The sequence below is a fragment of the Grampus griseus genome, assembly GCF_964374135.1.
Source record: "Grampus griseus genome assembly, chromosome: 13".
NCBI classification, from domain to species: Eukaryota; Metazoa; Chordata; class Mammalia; order Artiodactyla; family Delphinidae; genus Grampus; species Grampus griseus.
In genome coordinates this window covers 80,103,741-80,123,575 of record NC_139007.1, presented here as the reverse complement: position 1 = coordinate 80,123,575, position 19,835 = coordinate 80,103,741, and the positions used below count along the sequence as shown (strand labels likewise).

Here is a 19,835-nt window from a genome sequence, read left to right as displayed (position 1 = left end):
CAGGGCCCACACTCCAGCATGGCAACAGCCGGGAGCAAAAGCTGAGGGGCAGCCGGCGCACCCCGCCTGCAGCGACCACCTTCCTCCAGTCCAGCAGCTTCCCTCCTGCAGCTGAGCTGCCTGCTCTGCTGGCCTTGTGTCTGCGGCGTGGTCCGAAGCCATGCACCACCAGTCACGGTTAATGGCAGAGTTGGCACCAGCTCCAGACTGAACAGTTGTCTTTGGACTCCACCGCCCTGCCGTCCATGCATTCCTGAATCAAATTGTTGGGGGTCACTTGAGGACCCAGTCTGAAGAAGTAGCTTGGAATTGCAGATTGGCCAAGTGGCACTGCCAAGTTCATAGAAATTCATGGAGAATCTGGTAAATTCCAAACAGCCAAAGGTCAAGTTTAATTAAGTGTAAGCTTCAGGGGGTTGTTTCATCTGTTTTGCTCCCCCTATAGCTAATTGCCTGACAAGGGGTAGGAGCTCAATAAATATTTGTCAAATGAAGCATGCGGTCCATGTTTCAGCCTAAAGCATTCCTCAAGATGTTATAAAGATGAGTTCATTCCGGAGTGAGTCTCTTGCTATTCGGTAGGATCCAGCCGGGTCAGGTAACATCTATCATCTGCTACAGAAATTTGCCCTGTTAGCAAACAGCTTTATGTTTTTTAAGTGCCAGTTTTCCAGGTTACATGTCAAATCTCTAGGATTCAGACCTCTAATACTCAGTGAGATATTGTAATCACTACAGAGAACACCCAGGGCGCCTCTGTGTTCGAGTCAGTGCAATAAATATTTACTGAGCTCCTGCTACGTGCAAGGTTCTCTTCTAGGTGCTCGAGATACCGAGAAAGCAGAGAATGGCCCAACCTCCGAGGAGCACCTGACGTGAGTGGACGGCGGTGCAGACGCCCGTGGAAAAGTCTGTATTGCGCCGGGCGTTCCCAGCACATTAACTGCTTTATTAAGTTAGCTTTTGACAATCAAAAAAAAAGAAGAAGAAGGAAGAAGGGAGGAAGGAAAGAGGGAAGGAAGAAGGAAGAAAAATTCATGGTGATTTTTAAATGTTTACTGTTTATATTCTGCAACCAAACACCAAAATTAAAAAATCTAATTTATTTGGGAGCTAATTTGTTTCACATAAGTGGATTTTTTCGTATAAAACATTGAACCACGCATAAAGGAGATACAGCAACTTCAGAAGGAGGCCTCCTCCTCCGGAGGGCTTAGTGGGTTTTAGTGTTTTTTCTTTTTAAAAAAATCTGAAAATAATGAGATAAAATATTACCAATTGTTAAATCTGGATAGCTGGTACATAGTTGTCTATTGAATTATTTTGATGATTTACACCAATTTTAAAAATTACAAAATAATATGCTTCCCGATAGCAAAGACCAGACATAAATAGACCCCTTTTCTGAGAAAACTACCCATCTGAATATCAGTCAGTGGCCTGGGCTCTACTTTGTGCCCTCGGGACTCCCGAGGAATGGAACGCTGTCTCTGGGCTACATGACCCCAGCTGGCTGTATTCTGAGTTACTGTCTGTTTTGTGTAGTCTTTCTGCCTCTTTGCTGTCAGGGTGTCTGCTTGTTCCTTGCACCCTCCCTTCTAATCTGCCATGCCCAGAAAAGAGCTAATCAAACCTGTTAGAATCCCAACTAAAATTGGAATGAATAAACTTTAAGAGAAACCTAGAAAGTTTCTAAATAGATGGACCCTTTTTTCTAATATTTTTCCCCCCTTCATCTGGCTTTCAATGGTGTTTTGGACAGTTGGAATCTAGGTAAGTAAACCGTTTCCATGGTTAGCAATCCGGGAGACAGCAGTATGGTATGTTGGAAAGGAAACTAATCTGAGTAACCTGGCTTTGGTACTAACTAGCAGTGTTCATTCCTTCATTTATTTATTCAGCAAACACTTATTGAACAATTATTAGGTGCTTGTTTTAGCTGCTGAGGGCATAGCAGTGAACAAGAGAGCCAGGAGTTCAATTCTTGTGCCAGAGACAGGAAAAAAGACACAAACAAGCAAGTCTATAGCAGACAGTGCTAAGTGCTCTCAACACAGTAGATCAGGTGAAGTGGCAGGGAATGATTCCTAAGGCAGCACTTCACATGGGGAGCTGGAAGTACTCTCAGAGGAAGTGGTGTTTGGGCAAAAAACTGGAACACTGGAAAAGGCCAGGCTGGCAGAGATGGGGGAAGAGCATTCCAGGCAGAGGGAACCTCAAGTATGAGACCCCTGAGGCAGGCACCTAGAGCATCTGGAACACGGGGAGGATGGGACACGGAACTGGGGAAGCGGGAAGGGGCCGGGGCACACGGGGTGGTGGGTGGGGAACAAGGAAGGGGTTGGCGTTTTATTCTAAAACCCACTGGCAGGGGAGAGACGCCATCTGAGGTACTCTTAAACAGGGCTGTTAGGTCTGCTGGATTGGATGCACAACGGGTGGAGGATGGAGTGCGGTCAAGGGAAAGAGAGGAATTCAGGTTGACCTTTAGGGTTAGGGCCAAGGGGAAGGTTGGAAGGGGGGCAGTTTTCAAGAACTCCAGAGTACTGGAGATACCGAGTACACAGTCGTTGCTCTAGGGAAAGGTCGGGGCTGGAGATGTTATTTAAGCCTTGGAGCAGATGAGATGACCTAGGAAGGGAGTGTGCATAGATACGGGCCCAGGAATGAGCTGGGAGCCGAGTCCACAGGGAGACGGCGGCGGAGGAGGAACCGGAGAGGAGAGCCAGCTTCAGAGGGGGAACCAGGAGAAGGGGGGGAGGAGAAAACAGAAACGCTAAGAACAGAATGTTCCCAGGGAGTGCTACATGTGTCCAAGGCTGCTTAGGAGAAGAGTAAGGTGAGGCAGAGAAGTCCGGCCCCTTGATTTAGCAAGATGTAGGTTGCTGGCTATCTTGACAAGAGAAGTTTGGGTGCAGGAGTACAGACAATTTAATCTCTGTGGGGCTCTTTCCTCTGTTAAATGTGGGTATCTGAATAGAGGATGTTCAAGGTCCTGTCCACTATGTTATCATACAACATGGCTGTAAACTGGAAACTTTTTTTTTTAATCTCATAAGTTGATCAGAGATAAGAAAAATAATACTAAAAGAAGCTACAATAGTTGGGAGTTTATTAGTCAAACAAGTGTTGTCATTAGTACTCTTTTACATAAAAACTATTAAGGTTATTTATGCCAAATTTTAAAAAAGCCAAAGAAACAATTAAAATAGAACACCTAGTGGCCAGAATTATTCTTAGTGGACTCAAACTATATAAGCCATACCATCAATATAGTGCCAAGAGTCTCCTAGATTCCTGTCCTGTAAAGCCTTAAAAATCTCTAGGCACAATGCAGAGTGGCCCCGTCTCAGGCCGTCTGAGTCCTTATTCATTCTCGTGCTCTTGCACCCACTGTCCTGAATTTTCACCCAGGTTACTGAGTCCTGCAAGATAACACAAGTCATCATTTTGCCAAGGGTACTCTCTTTCCCTGTTGCCTATTGCCTATTCTTTACAAGTGATGGAGGCTAGAGACTGTCGTGCTATTTGTGAGCTTTTTCTTGAGATTAGGCCGCCACCAGCATGGAGATAGGCTCCAAAGTGACCTGACAGAGGCAACCTGCAATCAGGGAGCGTGGGTGCTCCGTGCAGACAGTTCTCGTCCTTGTCTGCGTCTAAAGCTTCTGAGAGGGCTGCCTTAACTCGATTTCGTGTAACCTTGCCTGAAGAACTCCAAGCAACATACCAACAAACAGCCTTTCACCTGGGCTCGTGGGTAGACGTTGGATTTCCCTCCTCTGGCTGAAAAACCAAAACACTGAAATGAGGCACAAGTGGTTCAAGGTCAATAGCTAGTCGAAACGAGAGCGGGGAATGGTATCTAAGACTCCCGGCTCCAGGTTTATTGTCTTCCTGCCAGGGCACTGATGATCATACGTGAACAAAACCATGACTTACAAGATGGGGGAATAACTTCACCAAAGAAGGGTGAAGGGTGAGGCCAGGTAAGTAACATTTGTCAAGATCCTGCCACACCTGTGTCAGTGGTTCTCCAATCTTTGGGTACATCAGGTTCACCTGGAGACTTGTTAAAAACAAGATCCCAGGGTTTCCTAGAGAGGGAATCCGTGAGTGATTCTAATGCACACCTGATTCGGTACCACCGCCCTAAGCAACTTGCATAGATTCCTTGGAGTTCAGTCTTGTGTGCGTGTTGGGCGGAACGGGGTTGGGGGCAGCGGTTGGGAAGGGGCTTAGGTTCTTCCATCGGGTGAAAATAAATGACCCTTGAAAAATCCTTTTAAAACATTCATAAGTTTGACAGTATAAATTTTTTTTTGTGGGGAGATAAAAACCTGTACAGTAGCATGTAATTTAAGATTTAATGCTTTCAGTAATGTAAGACATGAGAAATGCATATGCAAAATATGGCTGTACTATTTTACTTTTATTAGTTAATTAAGTTTATTAATATAATTTTCCGATTTCTGTAGTGGCCATTCTCTTTTGTAATCATTCCTTGCCTCTCTGTATATTCTTTTTTTTATTGAAGTATAGTTGATTTACAGTATTGTGTTAGTTTCAGGTGGACAGCACAGTGATTCAGTTGCATATATATATATATATATATATATATACCTCCTAATTTATCCCTCCCCCCACCTCCCTTTCCCCTTTGGTAACCATAAGTTTGTTTTCTATGTCTGTGAGTCTCTTTCTGTTTTAGAAATAAGTTCATTTGCATCTTTCTTTTTTAAGATTCCACATATAAGCGATATCATATGATATTTGTCTAGCTTACTTCACTTAGTATGATCATCTCTAGGTCCATCCATGTTGCTGAAAATGGCATTATTTCATTCTTTTCTTTATGGCTTAGTAATATGCCATTATATATATATTCCATATATACAGAATATATAGTAATATGTAGTAATATTATATATATATATATATGTGCCACATCTTCTTTATCCATTCATCTGTCGATGGACATTTAGGTTGCTTCCATGTCTTGGCTATTGTAAATAGTGCTACAATGAACACGGGGGTGCATGTATCTTTTAGAATTACAGTTTTCTCTGGATATATGCCCAGGAGTGGGATTGCTGGGTCATATGGTAGTTCTATTTTTAGTTTTTTAAGGAACCTCCATACTGTTCTCCATAGTGGTTGTACCAATGTACATTCCCACCAACAGTGTAGGAGGGTTCCTTTTTCTCCACACCCTCTCCAGCATTTATTATTTGTAGACTTTTTTAAAAATTGAAATATAGTTGATTTACAATGTACTATTTTAACTTATGCAAGAAAGTTATACCTAGAAGTTGCATTTGAGTTAGTTGAATGCTCACATTATACAATTCAGTGGCAGAAGAACACCATGAAATATACATTATTATCTCCAGTCTATAGATGGAGAGGTGGGAGTTCAGTCAGGTTAAAAGACTTTCCCAAAGTGACCAGCTTGTAAGTGCTGGAACCAGGACGCAAACTTAGGTCTGTATGCTTCTGAAACCTGTGATCTTTTCATTTTTATGACACTGCCACAGGCCAGTTCATCTTTTAGCATTCCCCTGAAGGGTAAAAGTGCAGAAATGCTCCAGAAGGTCTTGGGCTACTGTTATTTCAAACATCCAGTTAAAACAATATACTATAAACTGGATGAGATAAAAAATTAGATTACAGTCATATCCTATCAGTAGAGTTGGGGACCAAAAACAGCTAACAAGGCTCCAGGCAATGATAAGAGGTGGAGATAGAGTGTGCTAGGAATGACATATCCAACCTGAACCTTTATCACTGTAGTTTAAATATCTTTCATAGTTTCCTTCCTCATGCAGTTCCCTTTACATTTTCACTTTAAAATAGAAAGTCAGTTTTCCAGAGGGAACAGACTTGCCCCAGTAGAGAACCAAATCTCAAAAAAGGCCTCCCTACTCACCTGGACTTCTGAAATACTCCCTACTCACCTGCAGCTAGGAGGGGGTCACAGGAGACAAGGAGTACCCCAGAAGTAGTCCGTCCCAATGACAGGTTACGCATTACTAGGAGGCCAGAATGGTGCTAAACACTCTGCATACATTGTCTTATTTAATCCCTTCAAGCCCATGTAGTGGGTGCTACTAGTATCTCTATTCTACAAAGAGGGAAACTGAGTCTTAGAGTTTGGTGCTTTGCCCAAAGTCACTAGTTGCTCTCAGTACCAGGATAGGGTTGAGTGCTTACTATGTGCCAGGCGCTGTTCTAGGCATCTTAGATGTAGTGACTCCTTAAATCCTCAGAACAACCCTATGAAATAGGTACCATAATTATGCCACTTTACAGATTTGAAAGTGGTAAACAACTCTTAACTCACCAAGGAGTTGAATAACTCACTCAACTCAAACAGGGAGTTAGTGGTGAGTCCAGGAAAGGAATTCAGGAAACTCTCCGGTCTCAACCCTTAGCCTTTCACCTTTCCGACTGCTGGGCCCCAGCCCTAGAGTTTCTGATTCCGTAGGTCTCCGGGCAGTACCTGTGAATTTCCATTTCTGCAAGTTACCAGGTGATGTTGTTACTGCTAGTCTGGGAAGCATGCTTTGAGAACCACTGCTCTAGAGCTAGCTCTCTTAATCACTGCACAACAAATCCCACTGGCCACCAAAGTCCGTGTGTGTGTGTGTGTGTGTGTGTGTGTGTGTGTGTGTAATTCCTCTTGAGAAGCATTTACAAAAAATATATATATTTAAAATAATTCCTAGAATTTCTCCCTATGGAGATTTCTTTTCCAATAAGCTTTGTGCTAGTGAAACTCAGAAGAGTACACAAGTGTGTCCTTTAACCAAGAGCGTTCGGCGATGGAGCGCCTTCTAATGCTTGTGTTCTCCGCCGAATCCGAGCGCGGAGACGGCCACGTGCGCGGAGACACAGCGGCCAGGTCCCAGGTTCTCAGAAGCCCGTCTCGGTCCCGGGGCAAGGACAACAAAATGACCCGACCACGGGACAGGCCGACCCCAAACGGCCCAGCACCTCCTCGGTGGCCGCCGGCCGGCTCCTCCAGGCTAATTTACATTTTCTTGCTCTTCCTTTGTCAACTACGGAACAATCTCACACTTTACATCTACCGTCGGGAGCTGAGTCGAACTCGGCGAAGTTCTTCTCCAAGGGCAAGGGGAAGGGCAGCGAAGCGGGAGAGGTCTTTACGAAAGTGGGGTGTGGGGGGGGAGGAGCGGGGGGAGGCGGAGGGTGCCCCTCCCCGGGTCTCCGCGGCCCTCGGGGGCGCCGGGAGGGCGGGGTCCGGGAAGGAGGGGAGTGCCCCCAGGCGCGGAGGCCGGCCGCAGCCATCTTGCCCGCGAGCCGCACCTCGCAGGTCAGGCGGGCGGGCAAGCGAGCGAGCGGGCGGGGCGGTTAGGGGCGCCGCCCCGGGGCCCCGCCCCGCCGGCGACTCTCGGGAGCGCGGGCTGCGGGCGCACTGCGCGGGCGCACTGCACCGACGCACAGACAGCGGGGAGCGAAGCCGTCCTGTGCGGGAGCCGCGGGTGAGCCAGCCGCGCGTTCCGGGGTCGACAGGCTGGGGGGCCGGGCCGGGGGGTTCGCGCCGCGCGCTCCGCGGAGGGGACAGTGGCCGGAACTCGACGACAGGTGCGGCGGGGCGGCCGGCGCGCGAGCCCGGGACCGGTGGTCCCGACGGAGCCGGGCTCGCTCCGCCGCCGGCTTCTGGGGTCTTGGGCTGGTGGAGTCCCGACCACGCGGTTCTCCCTGCGGCCCAAACACACGGCAGGTGAAGCTGAACCTGCGCGCGTGGCCGCCCCGGTTGCTCCGCCACCTTCCTCTTTCTGCTCTGTCCCCTCGGGTTCCTCTCCCAAATGCTAGCGAAGCCCGGTCTGCGTGGGTGCGCCCCCTCCCTCCTCGCCCGGCCGGGCGGCCCTCGCCGCTCCCGGGCGGGGACAGTTTTTTAAAAGTGTTTCTCAAAGGTTTGACGGTTGCGGTTTCAGCCCTGGGGCAAACAGTTGCTTCACAAAGTGAAACTTGCAGTCTTACGGGCTCCAGTCTGGTTTCCCGAAAGCCCCGAAGAATACCTCGGGGGACCCCCGCCCCGGCGCCCCCCGCCCCGGTCCCCTCCCGGCCCAGCGGCCCCGTGCCCCTTCGCCGCCGGCTTCCCCGCCTGCTTGCGCGCCCTGCGCCGAGGTCCCCTCCCCCGCCGCCCAGGCTCCGCGCTCCCCGCCCCGCCCACCCGGCCCCCTCCCCGCCGGGTGCCCGCCCCTCGCCCCGCGGTCCCCCGCAGCCCCTCCGCGCAGGTCCCGCCCGCCCGGCCCGCCGTAATTGCAGGTTGGGCGGTGACTCATCCCGGCGCCCGCCCGGCCGGTTCTTAAGCAGCAGCGCGGGGTGGGCGCCGAGTCTCGGGGCGGCGGCGGGAGCCGGAGGAGGGCTGCTGGGCGCTCTAAAGGGGTTTCCTCTGCCTCTAGGTCGGGAAAACCGTTTCAGCTGCTGCTGGAGAGTGTGTTTCCAGGAGACTGAGAAAGACCCATCAGGAACCGAAAATGCCGAAACCAGTAAGTAACCCAGTTTCTGGGCGGGGTCGGATGCTTCGGGCTTTATTTTCAAGTGGAGTTACCTGGGCGAGGTGTTGGGGCAGTTTTTTTTGTAGAATAGAGCTCTTTTCTAAACGGACGAGAGGACAGGAGTAGTCAATTGTCTCCTCTCTTTGTTATTAGTTGGTCCTTTGTGGAACTCCTGGAGAAAACAAGATTATGATGCTTTTCTCTCTACAGTCTTGTTTGCGAGCCCCCGCCCCGCCCCCAGTGGTTTGGGTCTTTTATAAAAATTAGAATCCCCTTTTACGCGGTTTCGATCTGTTTAAAATCTGTATTCTAATGCAACTTGGAAGTTTCTTAAAAAGAAAAGTCGTCTAAATCGCAGGGAGAGTCAGGTGGCTTCCGACGGAGCACGCCAACTCCCTTCGAGGGTCTGGAGCCAGCTGCACCCCAGCTCTTCCTTTGGCTCTTTAAAGGGCATCCGGCAGAGAAGACGCTGTCCTTCTGGGGGCAGCTTCGTTCCAGTCCATTTTACAACAGGCCCGTGAAGCTGTGCTCTGTTAACCCGGGAATGTGCTGGTGGCAGCAGGATTCCTATCTGAAAGAGGTTTAGTAATGAATTTGAATTGCAGATGAAGGAAGGTAGCCCTGGAGTTTGATTAGGAGGCTCCTGGGCCCTCTAGTCCTGCACTGCCGGTGCATATCGTAAACGTCAGCTGACTGGAGAGCTGCTGTGCGCCCATCTCTGTCCCCCTGCATCTGATTATGTTGCCATCTCGGGTAGATTGTGGCCAGACTGGGCTTTTATATAAGGCTTTCATTTAAGTTGTGGGAACGAGGCAGGTTCTTTGTGACCAGCGTTTCTTTTAGAGTTGTATCTGTTCTACCAGCTTTAACACAGGTGAACTGGTGGCTAGATATTGGGGAGAAGATTTTGGAGTTTTGAATCACGGTGGAGAGAATATCTGGATTCATGAAAAATTGCAATAAAATACATGTGGGATTTATTTCTTGTTTTTTCAAAAGAGTTCGTTCTGTAGTCAGTGCTTATGTGTTTTTTCTACTGTTAAATTTTAGATTCTCTAAAAGGAGTTCTTTATTAATAAAGTTTTACTTCACTGTTAGGTTAAATAAATTACTATGTTAATATGCTAAAAGATTCAGAAGCCAGTAGAGCTTTTGCCTAGGTTACATCATCAAGATGATTTATTCGTGATGCAGAAATTTTTTTCCTACACAGAATTCTTCTTTTCATTTACAATTTGCGATTGACATGTGACATTCAGGGTTTACAATTCCTGTGATATAAAACAGACCCAGGCACAACATCTTACTCAGGGCACAGTCCTGTGCTGTGTTACACAGAGCAGTGATCAGGAGATTACGTTTCCTGGTGAAGTTTTCTTTATTTCATTAAAAGAAAAGATGCAGAGTTCAGCTTTTAAAATATCACTCAGAAAAAAAGTCAGTAAATCTGTTTCCTGTCACTATTTTTCTTTCTCATAAGGATCTGTAATTTCTTTTATTCTTTTTCTGTCTTTTTTAATTTTGGTAGTAAAATTTACATTAACATACAGTTTACCATCTTAATTATTTTTAAGTTATGGTTCAGTGGCATTAAGTACATTCACATTGTTGTGCACCCGTCACCACCATCCATCTCCAGAACCTTTTCATCTTTCCAAAGAGAAACACTGTACACATTAAGCACTAACTTCCCATCTCCCCCTCCCTCCAGCCCCTGGCAGCCACGCCTCTACTTTCTGTCTCTGAGTTGACTCGCCTAGGTGCCTCATATAAGTGAGACTACACAGCGTTTGTCCTCTTGTGGCTGGCTCATTTCACTTAGCATGATGTCCTCAAGATTCATCCATGTTGTGATGTGTGTCAGAGTGCTCTTCCTTTTTAAGGCTCTCTTTTTATTTCTTAGGGCAGGTGTGTTTTTATTTGGCTTTGAAGTTCCTTTATGATGGATCAGAAACTTGGAAAATGTTCTTCCGACAAAGTGAAGATAGTTGTTGAACTGTTAAGGAAGGATGGTAGCCATCCTTAACTTGTAACATCTTTGTATGTTAGGGTCCCAATAACCAGAGTAAGATTTTGAAAGACTATATTTTGTATAATATTTTCAATTATTTCCAGGTGGTATTGTGAGTGCCCCTTTTACGTGAGTCACAGCTGTTTTCCATAGGAAATTTCTACCTGACTCTTTTTTGGTGGGGGAGGGTCTTGCAGATTTTGCCTTGTAAGATGGATACACTTAAGTCTTTCTCCAGGTGAATCGTATGAGGGCCACTCCAGAGATCACTAAGAGCTTACTGGCTGATAGGCACTTCTAAGGCTGTTATAGAGGATCTAGTTTTTGTTACTGTTGTTTTTTGCTCCCTCCTAGATGTTAAAGCTGAACCATCCAATAACAAGCTCTACAGATGTGTCCTTTGAACAAATGGTTTATTGATTCCTATTAAGCCCAGATTAAGAATTTTGTTGGGTGGCTTCCCATGATGATTTCTAACAGCAGGATTGAAGGCAGACCATAAAGATGGCTACGTCTGCATAGTCACGGTTTGAGTCTCCTCCAGACCTCTTGAATTCGTCAGGCAAAGTGTTGTTGATTGGTATGTCTGAACAGTCAGTGGATGACTCTGTTTGTAAAACAATTATATAAATGAAATAATATTTACTTGCTGCGTTTTCTCTTAATACTGCTTCTGCGATCACCACTCGTTAAAGACATTGCACGTCCACATGTTCAGTGAGCATCTGTCGCCCCGGCGCCAGGCACAGGGTATCGCACAGACGGTTGCAACAGATCTTGTCTTTGGGGAGCTTGCAGTCTGGGACCCAAGCCCAGACACAGGCAAACACTGGAACGGGAGCTGGAAAACCCGCTGGGAGCCATCCAGGAAGGAAAGAGGCTTAGGTAAAGTGTGACACAGCTGAGAGGAAAGCCACCGGTGCAGAGATGGGCAGGCAGACTGAGAGGTCTTGCTCCATCCCCCCCCCGCCCCCCCCCCCCCCCCGGGGCGGCCCCCCGCCGGCACTCCAGGGCTGTGGTGCATTGCTTTTCCCAGGTGCTCTGGGCTCTACTCTTGTGTGATGGGTAGACTTTGAAGGAGGATGGTTTGAGGTCCAGAGGCACCATGCCCTCTGCCCAGCTGGCCGGTTTGGCCTGGTGTGTCCCTGTCATCTGGGGAGGGGCACGGGCTTGGTGCCCAGGGCTCTGGCTCAGGGAGCAGCCCTCCTGCCCACGGTCCGGCTGAGGGTGACCAGCGGGCTCCTTTCCCCTTCCTTCTTCCTTTCCCCCATACTCGCTTTCTTCATTGTGACAGAGAGGAGGCGTGGGGCGTCAGGAAGGAAAACCACTGCCGTCAAGCTTGGGGATGAAAAGGGTGTTGTGCTCAAGGCCAAGCTCTCTTAAAGCTGTTTTCTGAGAAGTTTAGCCTGAACTGCCTTTAAGTGGCACCTGTGGATGCCTTAGCTGTTCATTCCTAAAGTGTCGATATGGAAACTTCTAATGTAAAAGTAAGTTTTTTCCCTTCAGTAGGAAAACTCTGAAAGTGTGTTCAAAATTCTGCTCTATGCCAAAATCTTAAGGTAGTTTCTGAGATGACCTTGTCTCTTGAGAATACTAGCCTCTTCCACTAAATATTTTAACATGGTCAGAATTCACTGAATATCCTAATACATCCCCCCGCCCCGTTGAGGAGCACACATGGGATCTGTTTTCCCCGTGCCCCTCCTTCACCGCACGCAGATGGTGAGTTAGGCAGCTAAGGTTTTCCCGTGTGGCGGTAAGGAGCGCTGGCTGGGCTTAGTCATTTGTCGTCACACTGGAAGGCACAGCGAGTGTGTCTGTACGTTCACGCGTTCATTCGGCAGACGTTTACTGCGTTACTGTGCTGGATGTCGAGGCTGCCGAGGTGAGCAGACACGAAACAGTCCCTGTCGTCATGGATTTACAGTCTGGTGAGAAGAACAGACTGTAGTCGTAGAATAACTTGAATGTGTGCGATGGCGTGTGCGTAGGGGGAGTGCTCATCGGGGGTCAGGAACGCACCCCGACGCACGTCGTGACTGTGCTGAGCGATGTGAAGAGTGAAGGGGCGTCCTCCAGGTGAAGGAGGGAGACGGGACATACCCTGCAGCGAGACGGGAAACAGCTACATGGGGGCTTAACTCGGGGAAGCGCTGAAGGGTTTTGACTGGAAGGAGGTGACCTGATCAGATCAGCCTTTTGGAAGGTCACTGCAGCTGCCGTACCCGAGTCAGCAGGAGGTGCTGGGCTGTGGGAGGCGGTGGCAGCCTGGACCAGGGCCGGGCTGCGGGTGGAGAGAAGCACATGTGTCTGGGAGGTGAATAGGACTCGGTGATAGATCACCGTGCAGGGGCAGAGCGGTGTCGAGGCTGCCTTCTGGTGTCTGGCTTGTGTAAGTGTTTGGATGGTGGTGCCGTTCCCTGAGATAAGGAACCTGGAAAAGGATCGGGTGTGGGAGGGGAGGTTGAGGGTTTGGTTTGTACATGTTAATACATTTGTGACTGTGATTGATGAAAGAACTCCTCACCTTCTTTCATTATTGTAACCGCTGCCCCCTGCCAGAATGTATACAAATACCAGACTTATTAAACGATAGTGTTTTTAAATCCACGTAGACTAAAAATGACCCAGCAGCTTTCTTATGTTCCTCCTGAGTGTACGTACACACTGTAGACGCATGTAGTTCAAAGTTAGCATTAATTTACTACAGGGTTCCCACATTCGGTTACGCGATTATCTGAAGACGTTAAGCTGCCCGGTCCCTCACAGGACTGCTGAATCCCCATCTCCAGGGCTGGGAGGACTGGATGTCTGTGCTTTAGGTCCCCAGACGGTTCTGATGCACCCCAGAGTTCGGGCACTGATGATTTCATAGGAAAAGGACAGTTTTTATATATTCCTCTCTCTCGGTGGGGTTGATGCTGGTGGTCGTGCGTGGGCAGCGAAGCCCAGTGTGGTTCCGGAGCCTCCATCCAGGCGAAGGCTCTCATGGTCTCCTGAAGGCGGGTACGCGGTCCCAGCTCCTAGCGCCACGGGTGCCCTCATTGGTGTCTGGAACACGGCCGAGGTGGGAAAAAGGAGATGGGGCTCAGGCTCCAGAAAGACAGGACCAGCTGCGGTGCAGGAGAGAATCTCTCTGATTTGAGCTTCTGTCCGCAGGTGTCCAGCTGCAGAGTTTAATTTGGCAGTGACCGGCGAGCTGTCAGATTTTGGCTCTCTTTGTTTCTAAAGGGGAAAAAGAGGCCAACATTTCCTATTAAATGGCAGGGAACAAAGAGACCCCATTCCTTTGTCTTCTTTTCTTGCTTCTCTTAGCCTTCCGTGCCGGCCTCTCTGTTTAGTTACCATCCTAAATAATATTGTGATTTCTAACAACATTTTGAATAATTTTATTCGTACTTGCAGTTTGGGAAAGGAAAGCACCATCACTATTCTTAGTGAATTATCGTAGTTCTTTAATTTTTTTTTAACTTCTGTGAATCTGACAATTTGGAGATTCTTTGGATGATTCAATATGCCTCTTTCTTACAGTATTTAGACATTTCAACTCTAATCTGAAGTAGTAGAATTCAGTCTTTTTTCAAAATCAGTGAATGCATTTTGAATTATCCTCTATATTTTATTTAATTTCAGTAGTAACTACACTTGGGATTCTTCAACCACTCCAATCAGTTTTTAATTTAAACACTATACAACACTGTAAAACAATTATACTCCAATAAAGATGTTAAAATATATATATATTTATATAATTTAAACACTGTGTGTCTGCCACTATTAATTAAATATGGAATACTTACTGAAGAGACCAGAAGGTTGCATTATTTTCCTTCTAACATGCTTAGTATCTATGGCTTTTGATGTAAAGAATAAAGATTTTATTCCAGACTTCTGTAGTTTTTTTTAAGAAAGAAAGAAAAATAAACATTGTGCTGTGATGTGAGTTAGAGACTTCTGACTATAAAGTGAAATACTTAATATATAATTAATATACATAATTTTTCTAAGTAAAAATGCAAAGAGCTGTAAAAAGAATAGTTTCATAATTAATTTATTATATTTACCTGTACTTTGGCAAGCCATTTAGTTTCTGTGAACCTCAGTTTCGTCATTTGTAAAATGGAAGTAAAAAAACAAAGTTTTTAAGTGAAGAGAACGTGAGATAAACTGAGATAGAGCTTATACCTATGAAATCCAAACAATTTATCTTCAGATGCTGTAAGCTTTATTTCCTGTGTGCTCTTTTCCCCTGAAACATATTTTACAAACGTTTCAGTGCAACCTGTAGCTAAAGCTAAGGGCTTTAGTTCCTGAGTTGCTATAAACCAGGTAAAGTTTGTCAATAGATCTTCCAAGGGAAACAGCAACGTGAAACATTTGAGTTATTTAGTAAAAAGGAACACTTTATCTCCTTCTCATCCTCTATGTCTTCTGTGTCTTCTAGTTGTCAGTATTCCCTTGTAGGTCACATGGGTTCCTTCCTCATTTATTGAAGCCCTATTATATGCGCTAGGTGCCAGGTCTATAAAAATAAATAGGATAGGTTTTTGCCTTGAAGGGATTCTCAGTCTAGTAGGGGAGTCAGATATGTAAACAAAGAATTGCAGTGCTTTATAGTAAGTGTGGTAATAGAGATACATAATATTGTGTACCCTAGAGAGCCAGGGAATGCCTCCCAGCTGGGTGAGATTCTTTAGGTGGGTGTTGAGGGGTGCATAGGAGTTACCCTTCTGCCTTTGGGCACTGGCGAATTCAGGCAGCAGCAGTGGTCAGTTCTGTTTTCCTTGGATTATGATTCACATTGCATTCTCCAAGACCTTTTAAACACCTATAGATAAACAGTAATGCTGTTTCAAAGGAAATGTGCATTAACATAATAATTATCTTTTTAACCTAATATACTTGAGAAAACAAACCTTAAAAGCAAAATGAAAATTTTCTGACCTTGATCCGACTTTTATTGATAACGGATGAAACTGTAATAAACAGTGTGAGACTTTGCTTTCCATTCTGTTAAACTTGAAGTCACTTTCCACAACCTAATTTTCTTTTCTGTTTTTGCCTGAGAGATGATCAGTTTGAAACTGTCAAGACCAAAAAAATTGTCATATCAGATAGTGTAAATAATTGTTTTTACTTCAGGATGGGGTAGGTAAAGGCCACATCTGGCTGTGGCCTGTTTTTGCGTGGGCTACCTAGCTAGGATTGGTTTTTTACAATTTAAAGGGATTTTTCAAAGCAACAACAACAAGAACATGCAGCCGGTGACAAATACGGCCCCCAAAGCCTAAAATACTTACTGTCCGGCCCATTACCGGAAAGATTTGCCAACCCCTGCTTTAGGATAAAAGTAATTGTTGTTAAGCCTTTGTTACAACCTTGTATATATTTAATGACTAAGCTAATAATATTTGGAAGCGGATCCACCCCATTGGTTCCAATTTTTAAAAATTTTTTGCTAAAGTACGAAGAACCTGTTCTGTTCGTCTGTGTCCAGTGCGTCACAGGCCTGAGCCTGGACGTGTACTGTGAGTGCTGTCACCAAGGAGCAGGCATGGCTGGGGCTGAGGTCATGTTTTAAACAAGGCTGCTGTTCCGCGGGTCTTGTTTCTATGGAAAAGGTGGTAGCGTCTTGTGTCCCGTTTGCTAAGCTATTGTGTGATGACAGGTTTCTGGCATATGCTAAAAGAAAGCAATTTGTACCTGATGTTTGAGTTGGAAAGAGAATGTTAGATGAATGAGTTGTGTTTTTATCACTGATCGTTTAAAATTAACTATTGTCTGTGTCTGAAAGTTTGAGTGTAGATAGTTTTATAATTTGATCCCCGGTTGGTAGAGCCCCTCCCTGTCTACCCCTTGCTGCTTTATTTACTTCAACTTATTTCTACCCTGAACAGTGACAGATACTTGTTTCTTTGCTTTCTATCTTTCCTGGCCACAAAGTGAGAAGCCAAGTGCTTTGGGGGAAGAGAAAGCATCATTATCTGCTTCTAGAACAAACTTTAAATGCTTGCTTTATTGGCAGATAAATACAGGGAAGGAGGATGAGCAAGCAGGTGAACAGGCCTGCCTCTGAGTGGGCGACCTCGGGCGAGCATCCCAACCTCCCTGAGCCCTGCTTCCTCATCTGGGAAGCAGGATCCGAGGACCTGCCTGGCACAGAGGACAGAGTAAAGGTGGCCAACTCCACTTGTAACTACTGAATTCTAATCCGATTAAAAGCTTTCATACCTCATGATGGGCATTTTTTTTTTCTGACTTAGACTAATAATGCAATAGATTGGGCCTCCCCTTTCTCCTGCTCCCACATCCCTCCATAAAATTCCTTTGTTCATTCAACAAGTAGAGTACCTACTGTGCGCCAGCCAGGTTTTTTAGGTCCTGGGGATACATTGGTGCACAAAAGGGGAGCAGTACCTGCTTTCCAGACGCCTGCACTGTAGTGGAGAAGACAAATACCTGCTGTCAGGGAGTGATGGGAGCTGAGGTCAGTTCTCATCCCGGCTTTGCCAAGAGGTACAGGTAGTTTTGTTCTTTCCACTGACTCTTGTTGCGTGAAGAGTTGAAACCGTTGGGCAGAGTGACTTAGGAATGGGCAGAGCGTGACATATTTTTGTTTGTTTTTTGGTAAATCACTTGACATTGCACCACGAACCAAGGTGATATTTCTCCAAGGACCTGTTTTCACCTAGGTTTGGTGATAAGTATGTCGTCATTTGCCATACCTGCTTGGATTCTTCCATCATTTCTCAAGCATGTGGTTTGGTGAAATTTATACTTTTTGAATAATATTTTGCCTATTGTTCAATTATTGCATCTATAGGTTTTTTTAATAAAATAAGTCTTAGAAGGATATCCAGTGTTATTCCTTACTTTTTTTTTTTTTTTGCGGTACGCGGGCCTCTCACTGTGTGGCCTCTCCTGTTACCCTTGTTCCTTACATTTTTAAAGAGCAAATTGAATCACAGATCACTTGGTAAAAGCTTAGGACAAATTTTAAACTGGAACCACCTCTTTATTTGTGAAAATGTAATATGTATGTTAGCCTAGTATCCTTGTTGAGATGTTTCATTGCCTTGGTTACATAATTACGGATGTTGTTTCTTGGGCGTTCAAGTATCTGCTTACATAATACATTGCTATTTGGGTGAGACACTTAAGTGGGACTTAGATGGGGAGATAAGGTGGGGGAAACTTGATGTTTATTAAGAAAGTGGCCAAACAGGGCAGTTTGGAAATATAATGGGATGACAAAGCTCCAAAGGGCATTATATGATTTACAAATCAACTGTAAAAAGAGAGTTTTGAGGCAATGGGGAGCAGTTGACTATTGACTAAAGTTTAAATATTAAGGAATAGTTTTTAATTATGTTGGCTATGATAGTGGTGTGGTGGTTTTATATATGTGTATGCTTATATATATGTGTGTGTGTAAGCTTAAAATATATTCATATTTAAAGTCCATTAGGGCTACATACCAAAGTTTTTACAAGTGAAATGATACACAATGGTCTTAAAATGTGCCAGAAAAAAAAAAAAAATGTTTTAAGTGGTAGAAGGAGTAAATGAGTCAAGAACGCTGGAAGAGAAGTAGCCGTGTCGCAGGTGGATGCAGAGCACACGCCAGCTCGTCGCACTGTTCTCTCTGCTTTTGTGAATGTTTAGAATTTTTCAAAATAAAAAGGTGGGGGTTTTTTTGGTTTTTTTTTGTTTTGTTTTGCGGTACACGGGCCTCTCACTGTTGTGGCCTCTCCCGTTGCGGAGCACAGACTCAACGGCCATGGCTCACGGGCCCAGCCGCTCCGCGGCATGTGGGATCTTCCCGGACCGGGACACGAACCCGTGTCCCCTGCATCGGCAGGCGGACTCTCAACCACTGCGCCACCAGGGAAGCCCCAAAAGGTGGTTTTTTAAAAGCATATTATAGGGGTGGAAGGGAAAGATGCTGTCACTTTTCAAATCACCAAATCCGTGAGTCACTAGAGAGAGAAAGCGGGAAGGGACGCTCCTTCCCCTGGGGTCTGGGTTCCCGGGGAGCCTGCCCTGCCTGCTGCTGGGTCCCAGGGAGCAGTTCTCCATGGATCCCCGGAGCAGAACCGCAATTCTTAGACCTTTGGTGTTCTGATCAGATGAGGGACTGATTTAATCCCACCTGGGCCCTCTCGCCCTCCACACACCTTTTATTAAAGGAGAGCTCTAGTCAGAATTGCAGTCGACTTGGAAACGCACAGAACTGTTTGTTCCCGGCTAGTTCCAATACAGCTCTGTATTCCCACGATTTTTTTTTTTGATGGGGGAGGGGGTGACCCAACTAGAAATAGGTCATTGTCTCAATAGCAGCATTCTCAAAGCTGAAAATTGGAAGTGAGCACACTCAAGTGTGGGGCATTACTTAGTGGAATTGCATGCAGCCGTTTTAAGAGATGAGTATGCAGTCAGTGCTGGGACTGGGGATGGGGGCAGGCTGTGAGGGGCTGAGACCCTGAGTAAATGCAGCAGCCCGTGAGCTGCAGGGGCGAGGTGGGCGAGAGCATTACTCCCAATCAGGGAATTAGGTGCGTAATTCTGAGCCCACTCGGGATGTAGCATGCTTGATTGGGACAGAGTACGAATTGAAGAGGTCTTTTTTTTTTTAAAACTTCGCATAATTTCAGAGAGTGGTTTAAAAAAGCATAAATTCAGTTGAAGTGGCTTATTCGAGCAGATTTTCTTAGCTGGCTGATTTAGCTTGGACTTTTAAAAAATAAAACTATTGGGGTCTTACTCTCTATTTTTGATAGATAGCAAAAGTAAAGACTTTTTGGTCAAGTTCAGATATATCTTATCTAAGCTCCTTATAGGAGAAATGTTCTTTAATACTGCAAAATATTACGGCACATGTGATCTTAACTAGGGGCAAAGATTTATTTCAGAAATGGCGCAGGTTTAAGTATGGCTTATTTTATATGCCCTTCCCTAAAACAGCAGGTTAGCAAAGGAATTATGATGTTTTGACACTTTCATTCTTCCATAGGCTTTCCTCCCATCAGATTAGAAAACTCTTCACAGACTTCTAAATTTACAAAGAAAACAGTCCACTCCAGGTGGAATGAGTCTGTAGGCCTTTAATTTCCTGTGCTTTACGAGCTTGGAATTAAAATCCATCTACCACGTGCTAGCCCTCTTGGCCCTGTCCCTTCCTTTGCGTCTTTTATGGGATCCTAAGTTTGTGGATATAATTAACCTCGCTTTTCAGTGAACTAAATCGGTGCTGAAATATGTATGACACACCTAGTAAAACTGAAATGACATACTACAGC

The 19,835-nt window shown here is 45.8% G+C and overlaps 1 protein-coding gene across 1 annotated transcript in view; it reads left to right on the top strand.

Moving 5' to 3' along the window:
• The first annotated feature begins 7,353 nt into the window (after positions 1 to 7,353).
• EZR (ezrin) overlaps positions 7,354 to 19,835 on the top strand; it is a 49,671-nt gene continuing 37,189 nt past the window's right edge. The window contains exons 1-2 of the mRNA XM_082669449.1: positions 7,354 to 7,502; positions 8,430 to 8,516. Coding sequence (XP_082525575.1) covers positions 8,505 to 8,516 — 12 coding nt within the window. The 5' untranslated portion in view covers positions 7,354 to 7,502; positions 8,430 to 8,504. The remainder of the gene's footprint in view (positions 7,503 to 8,429; positions 8,517 to 19,835) is intronic.